General features: G+C 56.1%; 1 protein-coding gene across 8 annotated transcripts in view; it reads left to right on the top strand.

The window, feature by feature from the left end:
• Positions 1-18,083, top strand: part of LOC125453592 (arf-GAP with Rho-GAP domain, ANK repeat and PH domain-containing protein 1) — a 189,778-nt gene that overhangs the window by 83,442 nt on the left and 88,253 nt on the right. For 4 of the 8 annotated variants that reach the window (XM_059646857.1, XM_059646860.1, XM_059646864.1 and 1 more), the window contains 3 exons: positions 5,681-5,820; positions 14,430-14,539; positions 14,835-14,932. In XM_059646857.1, the coding sequence (XP_059502840.1) occupies positions 5,681-5,820; positions 14,430-14,539; positions 14,835-14,932 (348 nt within the window). The remainder of the gene's footprint in view (positions 1-5,680; positions 5,821-14,429; positions 14,540-14,834; positions 14,933-18,083) is intronic. The other 4 variants (XM_059646859.1, XM_059646863.1, XM_059646862.1 and 1 more) reach the window with 1 other exon arrangement.

The following is an 18,083-nucleotide window of genomic DNA, read 5'->3' as shown; positions in this document are numbered from 1 at the left end:
TTATTGGTAGAGGGATTGAGTTTCGGAGCCATGAGGTCATGTTGCAGCTGTACAAAACTCTGGTGCGGCTGCACTTGGAATATTGCATACAGTTCTGGTCACCGCATTATAAGGAGGATGTGGAAGCTTTGGAAAGGGTGCAGAGGAGATTTACCAGGATGTTGCCTGGTATGGAGGGAAGGTCTTATGAGGAAAGGCTGAGGGACTTGAGGCTGTTTTCTTTAGAGAGAAGAAGGTTGAGAGGCGACTTAATAGAGACATACAAGATGATCAGAGGATTAGATAGGGTGGACAGTGAGAACCTTTTTCCTAGGATGGAGATGGCTGGCACAAGGGGACATAACTTTAAATTGAGGGGTGAAAGATATAGGACAGATGTCAGAGGTAGTTTCTTTACTCAGAATAGTAAGGGCATGGAATGCCCTGCCTGCAACAGTAGTAGACTCGCCGACTTTAAGGGTATTTAAATGGTTATTGGATAAACATATGGATGATGATGGAATAGTGTAGGTTAGATGGGCTTTAGATTGGTTACACAGGTCGGTGCAACATCGAGGGCCGAAGGGCCTCTACTGCGCTGTAGTGTTCTATGTTTTATGTTCACTGTACAAGGCTACAGGCCAAGTGCTTGAAACTGGGATCAGAATTAATGTTTGATGGGCTGAAGGGCTACTTTGCACGTTGTAAAAATTCAAGGATTCCATAACTGGACAATCAACTCGCACAGGACTTTCTTCCTGAATTAACAAAATTTCAGCAATCCTGGGCGACCGTGAGCCTAATCCTGGCGACCGTGAGCCTAATCCTGGCGACCGTGAGCCTAATCCTGGCGACCGTGATCCTAATCCTGGCGAACCGTGATCCTAATCCTGGCGAAATGGTGTCCAGTCTCCTGAGTACAAAGGCTCCTGCTGCTGATGAGACAGAGGCAATTCTTTAGAAAATCAAAGTTAAACGTGGCTTGTGCAAACTGTCGGACAGTATTTTTAAGAATTCATGAGTGTTGCTGTTACTGACTGGGCCAGCAATTGCTGCCCATCCCTAATTGCCCAGAGGGCAGCCACATTGCTGTGAGCATGAAAAATGATCAAAGACCTGTAGATGCTGAAAATCCGAAACCACCCTCTGCGACTGCCTTCCCTTCCCGGGTGGGTGAACATCTTTGAGCTGGGTTCTCATGAAAGACAGCTTTTGTGCTCCTGAGATGCTGCTGGGCCGGCTGTGTTCATCCAGCCTCACATGTTATTATCTCATGAAAGACAGCCTGGTTTCCTGCTAAAGTGCATAACCTCTCACTTTCCCACATTGTATCTCTTCTGCCACTCCTTTGCCCAGTCTCCCAGCCTGTCCAAGTCCTGTACGGCCTCCCTACTTCCTCAACACTACCTGTTCCTCTACCTGCCTCTGTGTTATCTGCAATGCTCTCAGTTCCTTCATCCAGATTGGGAATATATAATGTGAGTAGTTGTGATCCTGACGGTGATCCCTGTGGAACTCTGCTAGTCATTGGCTGCCATCCTGAAAAAGCCTCCATAATCTCCGCACTCTGCCTTCTGCCGGTCAGCAAATCCCCTATCCGTGCCCTGTGTCCCTTAACACCATGAGCACTTATCTCATCTCAAGGTGCAACACCTTGTCAAAGGCCCTTCTGGAAATCCAAATAGATCACATCCACTGGCTCTCCGTTCTCTAGCTTGCTCATTACCTCCTCAAAGAATTCTGATAGATTTGTCTGTAATGCCTCCCCTTGATGAAGCCATGCTGACTCAGCCCGATTTAACCATGCACTTTCGAAGTACTCTGCAATCTCATCATTAAGAATGGACTCTAAAATCTTATCGATGATTAAGGTCAGGCTCACCAGCATCTTGTTTCCTGTCTTCTGCCTCCCTCCCCTTTTTAAATGAAGGTGTTTCTGTTTTTTATCTGTTTCTACGTGAACTCATGGTCTGAAGGGCCAATGCAAAAGATAAAGATGTTTCTTGTTCTGATCAAGGAGAGACTGAGAGGTGTGTATGAGTATGAGCTGAGGTGTGAGACGGAAGAAATGGGTATGTTGTGCTGAAACTAAGGTGTGGAACCACCGCCCCCTGTTGGCCAGTGTTTTCACTGTGCTGTCCATGTTTTAGCATCAGTCTGTTTCTGTCCAGGGAGATGCTTCAAGTATTTCTGCAGACACCCTGTATTTAGCCAAACTTACTGGGACCCTGCAGGAGATGCAACTCTCCTTTACATGGAGAAAAACTGCAGAAAGTTCCGACACAAGGAGACTGGGCTGGTCTTGTACATGAAACACAGAGAGCTAGCGCACAGGGGCAGCAGGTAATCAGGAAGGGTCATGGAATGTTGGCCCTTCGGGTCAGGGGCGCGGTTGGAGTGTAAGAGTAGGGAAGCCCTAATGCAATTGTACAAGGTGTTGGTGTTGGAATGGGGTGGATTAGGTCAGGAGTCACACGACACCAGGTTTTTGTGGCTCTCTGATGAAGGGTCTAGGCCCGAAACGTCAGCTTTTGTGCTCCTGAGATGCTGCTTGGCCTGCTGTGTTCATCCAGCTTCACACTTTGTTATCTTGGATTCTCCAGCGTCTGCAGGTCCCATTATCTCTGACCAGGTTAAGATCCAACAGGCTTATGTGAAATTACAAGTTCTGAAAGCTTCTGATTTCAAATAAATCGATTGGACTATAATCCAGCGTCGTGTGACTTCTGACCTCACTGCAACTGTACAAGGTGCTGGGGAGACCACATCTGGAGCACTGTGAGCAGTTTTGGTTCCCCTTGTTTAAGGAATGATATCATTTCATTGGAGGCAGTTCAGAGAATGTTCACTGGGATGATCCCTGGTAGGGAGGGATTGTCTCACAGCAAAGGCTAAACAGGTTGGGACTCTAATCACTGGAGTTTAGAGGAATGAGAGGGGATCACATTGAAACATCCAGGATTCACAAGGGACCTGACAGGGTAAATGCTGAGAGACTGTTCCCCCTCATGGGAGAGTCTAGGACCAGAGGGCATAGTCTCAGTATAAAGGGGCACCAGTTTAAGACTGAGATGAGGAAGAATTTCTTCTCTCAGAGGGTTGTGAGCCTTTGGAACTCCTTGTCACAGAGAGCTGTGGGGCAGAGACCTTGTGTATATTTAAGCCTGAGACAGATTCTTGATCAGTCGGGGAATCAAGGATTACAGGGAAAGGGAAGGAAAGTGGGTGTGAGGAATGTCAGATCAGCCACCATCCTATTCAATGGTGCAGCAGACTTGAGGGACTGAATGGCCTTCTCCTGTTCCTATTTCTCATGGTCATCCTAAGGTAGTAGCCAGTCACGCTGTTCCAGGAGAGTTTCTGTCACTTAATTCCAGTCTTACTTTTACGTCAGAACGCAACTACAAAGCCCATCCCTAACTGTACAGGGAGAGTGGGAGGAGGATTAAATAGGTGGGTGGGGTCAGTGATGGGGGGAGAGTGAAGAGGGGGCTGTGGGAGGGGGATTAAATGGGTAGGGAGGGTCACTGATGGGGGAGAGTGTAGAGGGGGCTGTGGGAGGGGGTTAAATGGGTGGGTGGGGTCAGTGATGGGGGGCAGAGTGTACACAGGGCTGTGGGAGGGGGATTAAATGGGTGAGTTGGATCAGTGATGGGGGGGAAGAGTGTAGAGGGGGCAGTGGGAGGGGGATTAAATGGGTGGGTAGGGTCAGTGATGGGGGGCAGAGTGTACACAGGGCTGTGGGAGGGGGATTAAATGGGTGGGTAGGGTCAGTGATGGGGGGAAGAGTGTACACAGGGCTGTGGGAGGGGGATTAAATGGGTGGGTAGAGTCAGTGATGGGGGGCAGAGTGTACACAGGGCTGTGGGAGGGGGATTAAATGGGTGGGTAGGGTCAGTGATGGGGGGAAGAGTGTACACAGGGCTGTGGGAGGGGGATTAAATGGGTGGGTAGAGTCAGTGATGGGGGGGGAGAGTGTACACAGGGCTGTGGGAGGGGGATTAAATGGGTGGGTAGGGTCAGTGAGGGGGGGCAGAGTGTAGCGGGGGCAGTGGGAGGGGGATTAAATGGGTGGGTAGGGTCAGTGATGGGGGGCAGAGTGTACACAGGGCTGTGGGAGGGGGATTAAATGGGTGGGTAGGGTCAGTGATGGGGGGCAGAGTGTAGAGGGGGCTGTGGGAGGGGGTTAAATGGGTGGGTAGGGTCAGTGATGGGGTGCAGAGTGTACACAGGGCTGTGGGAGGGGGATTAAATGGGTGGGTGGGGTCAGTGATGGGGGGCAGAGTGTAGAGGGGGCAGTGGGAGCGGGATTAAGTGGGTGGGTGGGCTCAGTGAAGCGGGGGGGCAGGTGCAGACAGCCTGATGTTTGAAATAAAGTTTGTTTAGTCAGTTGACTGAGCGAATCCAAAGGGATATAAATAGAGCGAGTGTTGAGTTTTATGGGCCTTCAGTCATTTCCGGTTGTGGTTTGATTGTTTAATCTCATCGGTGTCGATGACGCTGCACTGATTTTCCGCAGTGAAGCGTGGAAGTGAACTGCAGCGACAGTCCCTCTCCCGTGGATAGCGATTAGCACCGTTCCCTTCTCATTCCCGCTGACTTTTTTCCCAGATTGGGGGCGGTGGCTGCTGCTAATTTATGGGATCAGTTTTCCAGGTCCTTTTGTCAGCCTCACTGTGAGGTCTCATTGTCCAGTTATTGCACATCATCCAACTCCTGTCCCTGGAGGTGTCTGATGGGGACAGTGTAGAGGGAGCCTTACTCTGTATCTAACCCTGTGCTGTCCCTGTCCCTGAGGGTGTTTGATGATGGGGGACAGTGTAGAGGGATCTTTACTCTGCATCTAACCCCGTGCTGTCCCTGTCCCTGGCAGTGTTTGATGGGGACAGTGTAGAGGGAGCTTTACTCTGCATCTAACCCCGTGCTGTCCCTGCCCGCGGGGGTGTCTGATGGTGGGGACAGTGTAGACGGAGCTTTACTCTGCATCTAACCCCGTGCTGTCCCTATCCTGGGAGTTTTTGATGGGGGGACAGTGTAGAGGGAGCTTTACTCTGTATCTAACCCTGTGCTGTCCCTGTCCCTGGGAGTGTTTGATGGGGACAGTGTAGAGGGAGCTTTACTCTATATCTAACCCTGTGCTGTCCCTGTCCCTGGGAGTGTTTTATGTGGGGGGACAGTGTAGAGGGAGCTTTACTCTGTATCTAACCCTGTGCTGCCCCGGGAGTGTTTGATAGGGACAGTGTCGAGGGAGCTCTCCGCTCTCTCTAACCCCGTGCTGTCCCTGCCCGCGGGGGTGTCTGATGGTGGGGACAGTGTAGACGGAGCTTTACTCTGCATCTAACCCCGTGCTGTCCCTGTCCTGGGAGTTTTTGATGGGGGAGACAGTGTAGAGGGAGCTTTACTCTGTATCTAACCCTGTGCTGCCCCGGGAGTGTTTGATAGAGACAGTGTCGAGGGAGCTCTCCGCTCTCTCTAACCCTGTGCTGTCCCTGCCCCTGGGAGTGTTTGATGGTGGGGACGGTGTAGAGGGAGCTCTCCGCTCTCTCTAACCCCGTGCTGTCCCTGCCCGCGGGGGTGTTTGACGCTGGGGGGGGATGGGGGGTGGGGGGTTGTGTGTGTGGCGATGCCATTGGCTGGGTTTGGTGGATTTCCTGCAGGGCTGGCTCGGAGTGTGACCGGGTTATTGTGCTTTGCCTTTCAGAGCCGTGCCCAGCTCGAACGTGAATGAATGCCAGACGGACACCTCGCCCCCTCCCGTTCCTGCAGGCCCGAGGCCTTGGCCAGCCGCACAGGGCCGTGTCGACTGCAGCCTGTCGCCGCTCCCTGCCCTCCCGGGCTTGAGTGAGTAGTGCCCCGCGGGCTTTGCCTCTCGCAGACCCCCCCCCCGCCCCCGGACTACCGGCGTTTCTGTGTGCGGGTTCAAGAGTCCGTCCGCGGTGCTGGGGGGGGGTTGGAGTGGGAATGGGGGAGGGCTACTGCTTCCGGATTATCCTGTTCCGTCTGGTATTCCTGTCGGGAGGGGGGGGCGCGGTGGTTGCCCCCCCCGTCGCGGGATGCTGGTAATCATTCGCCATTCTCATTGCCCAGTAAATGTGGTGCTTGCCTGGGGCACTTCTAGTGGGCAGTTACGGGGCGTAGCTGTGGGTTTGGAGTCACATGGAGGCCACACTGGGTCAGTTGCAACCCATTTCCTTCCCCTGGGGGGGCCGTAGGGAAGCAGCAGGGCTTTTGTGACAGTGGCTGATCACCATGACTGAGGACGCCCCCCCCCCCCCCCCCAATTAATTGAAATTAAATTCCAGTGGATGCCTCGGTAGTGGGGGGGGGGGGGGGGGCGTTCAAATCTGAAGCTGGACAGTTAGCCTGGAGTCCATGGAGAGAAATTACCCCTCTCCCCCCACCCACCACCACACCCCAGTGGGGTCGGAGGGTTTGGGTACGTCTATCTCAGAATGGCCCCCTCCTCCACTCTCCACCCACCAGCGAGCGTAACGCAGGACCAGTTGCAAACAGTGAGATCTCCCCAGCTCCATCAGCTGGCAGGGGGGACAGGGCACAGCTCGGGGCATTTGCACAGGGCTTTGCAGTTTCTCTGGGGATACCATCTCAAATCCAACCACTTTAACTCGACAAAAATGTGGACTTTAAACTGGCCTCTGTAATGGTGACCGGAATGATTCCTGGCTTGGCAGGACAGACAGTATGAGGAGACACTGGTTCGATTCGGACTGTAATGGAATAGAGTTTAGAACAGTAAGGGTCATCGCATAGAAACCTATGAAACTCTAATGGGGAAAATACAGGAAGGATGCTCCTGGTGACTGGGGAGTTTCAAACTGGGGGGTCACGGTCTGAGGGCAGACTTTTTCGGGCTGAGCTTAGGAGAAACATCTTCAGGTGGGGAGCCTGTGGAATTTTCCGCCCCAGAAAGCAGTTGCGCCCAAAACATCGAATGTTTTGCAAAAAGGAGTTGGGACGAAAGGGATGGAAGGGCGTGGGGAAAGAGGGGCCAGGGACCCGAGCTGGGTGATAGGCCATTGAATGGCAGAGCAGGCTCTGGATGCAGAACAAAAACCGAAAGAACTGCGGATGCTGTAAGTCAGGAACAAAAACAGAAGTTGCTGGAGAAGCTCGGCAGGTCTGGCAGCATCTGTGGAGGAGGTAACGGAGTTAACGTTTCGGGTCCGGACCTGAGTCGTTAACTCTGAATGGCCTGCTTCTGTTGCTGTTCTCTCTCTTTGACTCAGTGGGGCAGGTCATGGGCTAAACCACTTTGGTGAATGTGACTCAAGGCTGTTGCAACATGGTGTTGCGAGCTCAGCTCTACATTTAAGGAAGTTCTTTTGAGAAAGGGCAGCAACTTCAGCCCGATAGTGCGGGGCCCCCCACCCCCTGGTTAAAGGGGCCGCCCTGCTCCGAAGTCACCCTGTAACTGTCCATCCACATCCCGTGGGAGCCATCCTGAGAGATGGATTCAATTCCCCCCATGGATGCTGTTGGAGGCGCCCCGGCGTGTTGTAGGATCTTGCTGTGCACATTTTGCACAGCGCCCTGATGCACCCACTTAGTTTTCGGTGGCGGGGAGGGGGGAAGGAAGCTTTTGGGTGGCTGGCCGGGGAGATGTCCGAAGGTCATGAAAGGCACTATCAGAATGAAAGCTGTGTCCGTTATTCTGGGAAAGTGAGTGGGCTGAAAGAGGAAGGACCCTGAGTTGTCGGCAGTAGATGGGTACACTGTGTCAGCTGTGATCTCACAGGATCAGAGATCCCCGATCCGGTGAATCCAGCCCCTGTAGCTCCAGGAGAGCCGCACCGCCCTTCGGATGGGATGTTCGATTGAGCACGAGTTGAGGTAAAGGAGCCTGTGGGTGGGGGATGTTGAAGGGGACCAGGTGATGTCCTCACGGTCCCTGTTTCATTGTTATCCCTCAGCCCATGTGGCTGAAAGGAGAAACACCCACCCCCGTGTGTCTGATAGACCTCCCCACGTGTGTCTGATAGACCTCCCCACGTGTGTCTGATAGACCTCCCCCCGTGTGTCTGATAGACCACCCCCGTGTGTCTGATAGACCACCCCCGTGTGTCTGATAGACCTCCCCCCGTGTGTCTGATAGACCTCCCCCCGTGTGTCTGATAGACGCCCCCCACCGTGTGTCTGATAGACCTCCCCCCGTGTGTCTGATAGACCTCCCTGTGTGTCTGATAGACCCCCACCGTGTGTCTGATAGACACCCCCTCCATGTGTCTGATAGACCCCCCTCCGTGTGTCTGATAGACCCCCCCGTGTGTCTGATAGACCCCCCCATGTGTCTGATAGACACCCCCCTCCGTGTGTCTGATAGACCCCCCCGTGTGTCTGATAGACCCCCCCGTGTGTCTTTTAGACCTCCCCCCGTGTGTCTGATAGACCCCCCGTGTGTCTGATAGACCCCCCAGTGTGTCTGATAGACCTCCCCCTGTGTGTCTGATAGACGCCCCCCTCCGTGTGTCTGATAGCCCCCGCTGTGTGTCTGATAGACCTCCCCCCGTGTGTCTGATAGATGCCCCCCCGTGTGTCTGATAGATGCCCCCCGTGTGTCTGATAGATGCCCCCCGCCGTGTGTCTGATAGACGCCCCCCACCGTGTGTCTGATAGACGCCCCCTCCATGTGTCTGATAGACACCCCCGTGTGTCTGATAGACCTCCCCGTGTGTCTGATAGACACCCCCCTCCGTGTGTCTGATAGACACCCCCCTCCATGTGTCTGATAGACCTCCCCCTGTGTGTCTGATAGATCCCCCCGTGTGTCTGATAGACCTCCCCGTGTGTCTGTTAGACGCCCCCCGTGTGTCTGATAGATCCCCCCCGTGTGTCTGATAGACCTCCCCCCGTGTGTCTGATAGACCCCCCCGTGTGTCTGATAGACACCCCCCTCCGTGTGTCTGATAGACCCCCACAGTGTGTCTGATAGACCTCCCCCGTGTGTCTGATATACCTCCCCACGAGTGTCTGATAGACCCCCCCGTGTGTCTGATAGACCTCCCCCCATGTGTCTGATAGATGCCCCCCGCCGTGTGTCTGATAGACCTCCCCCCGTGTGTCTGATAGACGCACCCCCCCCGTGTGTCTGATAGACCTCCCCCCGTGTGTCTGATAGACCTCCCCCCGTGTGTCTGATAGATGCCCCCCGCCGTGTGTCTGATAGACGCCCCCCTCCGTGTGTCTGATAGCCCCCGCTGTGTGTCTGATAGACCTCCCCCCGTGTGTCTGATAGATGCCCCCCCGTGTGTCTGATAGACCTCCCCCCGTGTGTCTGATAGATGCCCCCCGCCGTGTGTCTGATAGACTCCCCCCACCGTGTGTCTGATAGACGCCCCATCCATGTATCTGATAGACCCCCCGTGTGTCTGATAGACCTCCCCGTGTGTCTGATAGACACCCCCCTCCGTGTGTCTGATAGACCTCCCCCTGTGTGTCTGATAGATCCCCCCGTGTGTCTGATAGACCTCCCCGTGTGTCTGTTAGACGCCCCCCGTGTGTCTGATAGATCCCCCCCGTGTGTCTGATAGACCTCCCCCCGTGTGTCTGATAGACCCCCCCGTGTGTCTGATAGACACCCCCCTCCGTGTGTCTGATAGACCCCCACAGTGTGTCTGATAGACCCCTCCGTGTGTCTGATAGACCCCCCCGTGTGTCTGATAGACACCCCGTGTGTCTGATAGACCCCCCCGTGTGTCTGATAGACCCCCCCGTGTGTCTGATAGATCCCCCCCGTGTGTCTGATAGACCCCCCCGTGTGTCTGATAGACACCCCGTGTGTCTGATAGATCCCCCCCGTGTGTCTGATAGACCCCCCCGTGTGTCTGATAGACACCCCGTGTGTCTGATAGACCTCCCCGTGTGTCTGATAGACACCCCCCTCCGTGTGTCTGATAGACCTCCCCCTGTGTGTCTGATAGATCCCCCCGTGTGTCTGATAGACCTCCCCGTGTGTCTGTTAGACGCCCCCCGTGTGTCTGATAGATCCCCCCCGTGTGTCTGATAGACCTCCCCCCGTGTGTCTGATAGACCCCCCCGTGTGTCTGATAGACACCCCCCTCCGTGTGTCTGATAGACCCCCACAGTGTGTCTGATAGACCCCTCCGTGTGTCTGATAGACCCCCCCGTGTGTCTGATAGACACCCCGTGTGTCTGATAGACCCCCCCGTGTGTCTGATAGACCCCCCCGTGTGTCTGATAGATCCCCCCCGTGTGTCTGATAGACCCCCCCGTGTGTCTGATAGACACCCCGTGTGTCTGATAGACCCCCCCGTGTGTCTGATAGACCCCCCCCCGTGTGTCTGATAGACCCCCCCGTGTGTCTGATAGACCCCCCCCGTGTGTCTGATAGACCTCCCCCCATGTGTCTGATAGACGCCCCCCACTGTGTGTCTGATAGACCACCCCGTGTGTTTGATAGACCCCCCCGTGTGTCTGATAGACGCCCCGTGTGTCTGATAGGCCCCCCCCCCATGTGTCTGATAGACGCCCCGTGTGTCTGATAGACCTCCCCGTGTGTCTGATAGACGCCCCGTGTGTCTGATAGACCTCCCCGTGTGTCTGTTAGACGCCCCCCGTGTGTCTGATAGATCCCCCCCGTGTGTCTGATAGACCTCCCCCCGTGTGTCTGATAGACCCCCCCGTGTGTCTGATAGACACCCCCCTCCGTGTGTCTGATAGACCCCCACAGTGTGTCTGATAGACCTCCCCCGTGTGTCTGATATACCTCCCCACGAGTGTCTGATAGACCCCCCCGTGTGTCTGATAGACCTCCCCCCGTGTGTCTGATAGACCTCCCCCCGTGTGTCTGATAGACGCACCCCCCCGTGTGTCTGATAGACCTCTCCCCGTGTGTCTGATAGATGCCCCCCGCCGTGTGTCTGATAGACGCCCCCCTCCGTGTGTCTGATAGCCCCCGCTGTGTGTCTGATAGACCTCCCCCCGTGTGTCTGATAGATGCCCCCCGTGTGTCTGATAGACCTCCCCCCGTGTGTCTGATAGATGCCCCCCGCCGTGTGTCTGATAGACTCCCCCCACCGTGTGTCTGATAGACGCCCCCTCCATGTATCTGATAGACCCCCCGTGTGTCTGATAGACCTCCCCGTGTGTCTGATAGACACCCCCCTCCGTGTGTCTGATAGACCTCCCCCTGTGTGTCTGATAGATCCCCCCGTGTGTCTGATAGACCTCCCCGTGTGTCTGTTAGACGCCCCCCGTGTGTCTGATAGATCCCCCCCGTGTGTCTGATAGATCCCCCCCGTGTGTCTGATAGACCCCCCCCCCGTGTGTCTGATAGACACCCCCCTCCGTGTGTCTGATAGACCCCCACAGTGTGTCTGATAGATGCCCCCCGCCGTGTGTCTGATAGACGCCCTCCTCCGTGTGTCTGATAGCCTCCGCTGTGTGTCTGATAGACCTCCCCCCGTGTGTCTGATAGATGCCCCCCCGTGTGTCTGATAGACCTCCCCCCGTGTGTCTGATAGATGCCCCCCGCCGTGTGTCTGATAGACTCCCCCCACCGTGTGTCTGATAGACGCCCCATCCATGTATCTGATAGACCCCCCGTGTGTCTGATAGACCTCCCCGTGTGTCTGATAGACACCCCCCTCCGTGTGTCTGATAGACCTCCCCCTGTGTGTCTGATAGATCCCCCCGTGTGTCTGATAGACCTCCCCGTGTGTCTGTTAGACGCCCCCCGTGTGTCTGATAGATCCCCCCCGTGTGTCTGATAGACCTCCCCCCGTGTGTCTGATAGACCCCCCCGTGTGTCTGATAGACACCCCCCTCCGTGTGTCTGATAGACCCCCACAGTGTGTCTGATAGACCCCTCCGTGTGTCTGATAGACCCCCCCGTGTGTCTGATAGACACCCCGTGTGTCTGATAGACCCCCCCGTGTGTCTGATAGACCCCCCCGTGTGTCTGATAGATCCCCCCCGTGTGTCTGATAGACCCCCCCGTGTGTCTGATAGACACCCCGTGTGTCTGATAGACCCCCCCGTGTGTCTGATAGACCCCCCCCCGTGTGTCTGATAGACACCCCGTGTGTCTGATAGACCCCCCCGTGTGTCTGATAGACCCCCCCCGTGTGTCTGATAGACCTCCCCCCATGTGTCTGATAGACGCCCCCCACTGTGTGTCTGATAGACCACCCCGTGTGTTTGATAGACCCCCCCCCGTGTGTCTGATAGACGCCCCGTGTGTCTGATAGGCCCCCCCCCATGTGTCTGATAGACGCCCCGTGTGTCTGATAGACCTCCCCGTGTGTCTGTTAGACGCCCCCCGTGTGTCTGATAGATCCCCCCCGTGTGTCTGATAGACCTCCCCCCGTGTGTCTGATAGACCCCCCCGTGTGTCTGATAGACACCCCCCTCCGTGTGTCTGATAGACCCCCACAGTGTGTCTGATAGACCTCCCCCGTGTGTCTGATATACCTCCCCACGAGTGTCTGATAGACCCCCCCGTGTGTCTGATAGACCTCCCCCCGTGTGTCTGATAGACCTCCCCCCATGTGTCTGATAGATGCCCCCCGCCGTGTGTCTGATAGACCTCCCCCCGTGTGTCTGATAGACGCACCCCCCCGTGTGTCTGATAGACCTCCACCCGTGTGTCTGATAGATGCCCCCCGCCGTGTGTCTGATAGACGCCCCCCTCCGTGTGTCTGATAGCCCCCGCTGTGTGTCTGATAGACCTCCCCCCGTGTGTCTGATAGATGCCCCCCCGTGTGTCTGATAGACCTCCCCCCGTGTGTCTGATAGATGCCCCCCGCCGTGTGTCTGATAGACTCCCCCCACCGTGTGTCTGATAGACGCCCCCTCCATGTATCTGATAGACCCCCCGTGTGTCTGATAGACCTCCCCGTGTGTCTGATAGACACCCCCCTCCGTGTGTCTGATAGACCTCCCCCTGTGTGTCTGATAGATCCCCCCGTGTGTCTGATAGACCTCCCCGTGTGTCTGTTAGACGCCCCCCGTGTGTCTGATAGATCCCCCCCGTGTGTCTGATAGACCTCCCCCCGTGTGTCTGATAGACCCCCCCGTGTGTCTGATAGACACCCCCCTCCGTGTGTCTGATAGACCCCCACAGTGTGTCTGATAGACCCCTCCGTGTGTCTGATAGACCCCCCCGTGTGTCTGATAGACACCCCGTGTGTCTGATAGACCCCCCCGTGTGTCTGATAGACCCCCCCGTGTGTCTGATAGATCCCCCCCTGTGTGTCTGATAGACCCCTCCGTGTGTCTGATAGACCCCCCCGTGTGTCTGATAGACACCCCGTGTGTCTGATAGACCCCCCCGTGTGTCTGCTAGACCCCCCCGTGTGTCTGATAGACACCCCGTGTGTCTGATAGACCCCCCCGTGTGTCTGATAGACCCCCCCCGTGTGTCTGATAGACCTCCCCCCATGTGTCTGATAGACGCCCCCCACTGTGTGTCTGATAGACCACCCCGTGTGTTTGATAGACCCCCCCCGTGTGTCTGATAGACGCCCCGTGTGTCTGATAGGCCCCCCCCATGTGTCTGATAGACGCCCCGTGTGTCTGATAGACCCCCCCTGTGTGTCTGTTAGACGCCCCCTCCGTGTGTCTGATAGATCCCCCCGTGTGTCTGATAGACCACCCCGTGTGTTTGAGAGACCCCCCCGTGTGTCTGATAGACGCCCCCTCCATGTGTTTGATAGACCCCCCCGTGTGTCTGATAGACACCCCAATCCGTGTGTCTGATAGACACCCCCCTCCGTGTGTCTGATAGACCCCCCCGTGAGTCTGATAGATCCCCCCCCCGTGTGTCTGATATACCCCCCCGTGTGTCTGATAGACGTCCCCCTCCGTGTGTCTGATAGACCTCCCCCTGTGTGTCTGATAGACCCCGCTGTGTGTCTGATAGACCCCCCCGTGTGTCTGATAGACGTCCCCCCCCGTGTGTCTGATAGACCTCCCCCCGTGTCTGATAGACGCCCCCCTCTCTTTCCCCCCACTCCCGCTCCCTCCCCCCTCTCGCTCCCCCCTCCTCGCTTTTTCTCTCTCTCCCACAGCCCCCTCTCCGTCCCCCCTCTCCCTCCCCCCTCTCCCCCCCCCGTGTGTCTGACAGCACCCCCGTGTGTCTGATAGACCCTCCGTGTGTCTGATAGACGCCCCCCCCCGTGTGTCTGATAGACGCCCCCCTCCGTGTGTCTGATAGACGCCGCCCCCCCGTGTGTCTGATAGACGCCCCCCTCCGTGTGTCTGATAGACGCCCCCCCCCCGTGTGTCTGATAGACGCCCCCCTCCGTGTGCTTGCTAGACCCCCCCATGTGTCTGACTCACCTCCCACCCTGTGCCTGACCATCCCGCCCCACCGTGTGCCTGAACACTACCTCCCCCAGCCCCGGTGTGTGGGTTTTGTTTGCAGTGTTCGGCGGGTCTAACCCTACTCTCTCCCCCCTCTTGTGTCCCAGCAGACTCTCTGCCTGTGGAACATTCACAATGTGAGTCAGCTCCCAGCAGCGACATCTTTTTCCCAGTTGGAATGGGTGACAAGGACGGCTCCTGCCGGACTGCCAGCTCGGTGAGTGCCTGTTCCGAATTCCTCCTCCTCCTGCAAACCTCTTCCATCTGTTGGTGTGTGTTTTCAAACTTCTCTATTTCCTACCCCATGGAAGAGGGTGGGAGAGCGTGTAACCGGGGTGGGAGGGGTCTTTGATGATGCCGGCTGTTTTTCCGAGGCAGTGGGAAGTACAGACGGAGCGAATGGATAGACGGTCGGTTTGTGTGAGGGACTGGGCTGTGTTCTGTGTCTAATTGACCTCGAAAAGCATTGGGATGGTTCGGTGAACATGCACTCTGGCCTTGGTGTTTCATAGGAGATGAATGACGTTGAGAGAAGCAGTACCGGTGAAAGTCCAAGCAGTCTCTTCAGCGATGACGACAACACAGAGGATTATGTGATGATGTTAAACAAGTACGTCTCTCTTCCTGCTTTCGAGAAGTGTTTGTGGTGAGGGAGCGTCCTCTTTGTTCCATCTGCTCCCGCTGTCTCCTTCATGTCAATGGGTTAAGCTTGATTGGGTAGCCATTACTTGTTGGAGCCCATCTATTCTCTCCCACAGCCCCCTCTCCTCCCCCCTCTCCCTCCCCCCTCTCTCTCCCCCCCTCGCTCCCCCCCTCGCTTTTTCTCTCTCTCCCACAACCCCCTCTCCCTCCCCCCTCTCCCTCCCCCCCTCGCTCTCTGTCTCTCCCCTTTTCTCTCTTTCCCCCCACTCCCGCTCCCTCCCCCCTCTTGCTCCTTCTCTCCCCCCTCACTCCCTCTCTCTCCACTTTTCTCTCCCCCCTCACTCCTCCGCCCTCCCCCTCACTCCCACTCTCCCCTTTTCTCTCCCTCCCTCTGCCCCCTCTCCCCTTTTCTCTCCCTCCCTCTGCCCCTCTCTCTCCCCTTTTCTCTTCCTCCACCACTCCCCCTCACTCCCCCCTCACTCCCTCTCTCTCCCCTTTTCTCTCCCTCCCTCTGCCTCCTCTCCCCTTTTCTCTCCCTCCCTCCCCCCTCTCACTCCCTCTCTCCTCCCTCTCACTCCCTCTCTCCCCTTTTCTCTCCCTCCGTCCCCCCAACTCCCTCTCTCCCCTCTTCTCTCCCTCCCACTCCTTCCCTCCTCGCTCCCTCTCTCCTTTTCTCTCCCCCGTCTCCTTCTCCATTCCCTCTCTCCCATGCCCCCTCTCTTCCACGGCACGTCTCCCTCCCCTTTCCCTTTTCTCCCCCTCCCTGTCGTTCATTCCCCCCCCCGCCGTCTCTCTCCCTATGCCCCCTTCTCTTTCTGCTCCCATTTCTCTCCCTCTATCCCCTCCAACTCCCCCCTACCATTCCCCCACCCACTGTCTCCGTACACCCCACTCCATCCCCCTCCCACCCCTACCCTCAGCCTGTATAAACCCAGGGCTGGAGTACTTTTCTGTGAAACTCTCTGAATCGCTGTGTCCTTAAGCGGGCCTGAAGCCCTCTGATGGGATTCAGGATGATCTATCACTGACCTACCCTCACCCCAGTTACTCCAAAACTCTCCTTCTCAACTTTCAGTCCCTTCATGGCCCCAGCCCCCCCGTTTCTAACGTCTCAGACCCGATGACACCCCCCAACCTGGGAGCTTAGCTCTAGTTAAATCCTTGCCTTTGGGTAATTTTCAATCCACATCAGCTGACCTTTAGCACTGTACCTGTAAACTCGCAAATTCCTTGGCAGACCCTGTCCGCCTGTTCTCTCTCGTTCCACCACCTCTTTTTACAGATTCCCCACCTCCCCCCGTGACAAATAGCTCTAGATTGTGAAGGATTAGCTACTCTCTCACTGAGAGGAACACAGCCCCTCGAGACCGCCTTGCCCTTCAGTAGGAACACGATGATCGAGTTGTGTTCTGAACCCCACTGTCCTCCCTGCTCCCCGAAAACCATGGGGCACTGTGAAAAGATAGTCATTTCAAAGCTAACTAACTGCTCCTTACACAGGAGGAACAGGATAGAATGTCGGTTGGGCCACAATTATTATATGCTGTTCTGGAATCCACACTACGGGCAGGGCGTGGCCGCGCTGGGGGAGGCTGTGGAGGATGTTTACCAGGATGTCACGCGGCCAGGAGGCTCTCAGTTATGAAGAGCGATTGGACAGGCTGTTTTCCTTAGAGCAGAGGAGATTGGCGGTGGGGGTGGGGGGGGTGGGGGAGCTGACTGAGACACATACAATTATGGGCGACATATAGGGTAGTCAGAAAAAAAACTTGTGATGGAGTGGTCAGTGGGGAGAATAGATAGGGGCAGCGGGTTTAAAGAGGGGTGTGAGGAAAATCTTTCTCACCTACAGCGGTGATGGTTGGAATCTGGAACTCGCTGCCTGTGAGAGACAGAAACCCTCATGACATTGAAGAAGTATTTAGATGTTAACCTGCGATACGAAGGCAGATACGTCTGTGAGCCAAGTGCTGGGCAATGGGATTAGACTCGATAGGTGGCTTGTTTTACCAGTGCAGGGGGGAGCGAGAGAGAGACGGGGGGGTGAAGGGGACGGAGAGGGGAGGTGGGAGAGAAAAAGGGGTGAGGGAGGGGAAGGGAGGAGGAGGGGGTGAGGGAGACAGAGTGTGGAGGGAGGGAGGGAGAGAGAAGGGGAATGTGTAGAGAGGGAGGGGCGGAGAGAGAACCCGGGAGGGAGGGAGACTGAGAGAGAGAGAAAGACAAAGTGGGGGGCAGAGAGTGAGAGAGAGAGGAAGCTGGAGAGAGAGAGAGAGAGAGAGGGAGAGTGAGACAGAGGGGAGAGAGAGTGTGTGGTGGGGAGAGGTTGAGAGAGAGGGGGTTAGAGAGAGACTGGTGCAGAGGTTGAAGGAGAGAGAGAGAGAGTGTGTGGTGGAGAGGTTGAGGGAGAGAGAGAGAGTGTGTGGTGGAAAGGTTGAGGGAGAGAGAGAGAGAGAGTGTGTGGTGGAGAGGTTGAGGGAAAGAGAGAGAGAGTGGCGGAGAGGTTGAGGGAAAGAGAGAGAGAGTGGCGGAGAGGTTGAGGGAAAGAGAGAGAGAGTGGGGGAGAGGTTGAGGGAGAGAGAGAGAGAGCGAGAGTGGTGGAGAGGTTGAGGGAGAGAGAGAGTGTGTGGTGGAGAGGTTGAGGGAGAGAGAGAGAGTGTGTGGTGGAGAGGTTGAGGGAGAGAGAGAGAGAGAGAGAGAGAGAGTGTGGTGGAGAGGTTGAGGGAAAGAGAGAGAGAGTGGCGGAGAGGTTGAGGGAAAGAGAGAGAGAGTGGGGGAGAGGTTGAGGGAGAGAGAGAGAGCGAGAGTGGTGGAGAGGTTGAGGGAGAGAGAGAGTGTGTGGTGGAGAGGTTGAGGGAAAGAGAGAGAGAGTAGGGGAGAGGTTGAGGGAGAGAGAGAGTGGGGGAGAGGGTGAGGGAGAGAGAGGGAGGATGCAGGAAGAGAGAGGGTGATCAGGAGGGAGAGAAAGAGAGAGGTGGAGGAAGAGAGCGGGGAGGTGAGAGGTAGGGCAGGGGAAGAGAGGGGGTGAAAGAGATGGGAGGGAGGTGGGGAGAGCATGTGTGTGAGAGAGCGAGGTAGAGAGAGAGAGAGGGTGTGAGGGGAAGGAGTGGAGGGAGAGGGAG

Source organism: Stegostoma tigrinum, chromosome 6, assembly GCF_030684315.1.
Source record: "Stegostoma tigrinum isolate sSteTig4 chromosome 6, sSteTig4.hap1, whole genome shotgun sequence".
NCBI classification, from domain to species: domain Eukaryota; kingdom Metazoa; phylum Chordata; class Chondrichthyes; order Orectolobiformes; family Stegostomatidae; genus Stegostoma; species Stegostoma tigrinum.
Note: the sequence above shows the minus strand (reverse complement) of the source record. Positions and strands in the feature narration are given on the sequence as shown.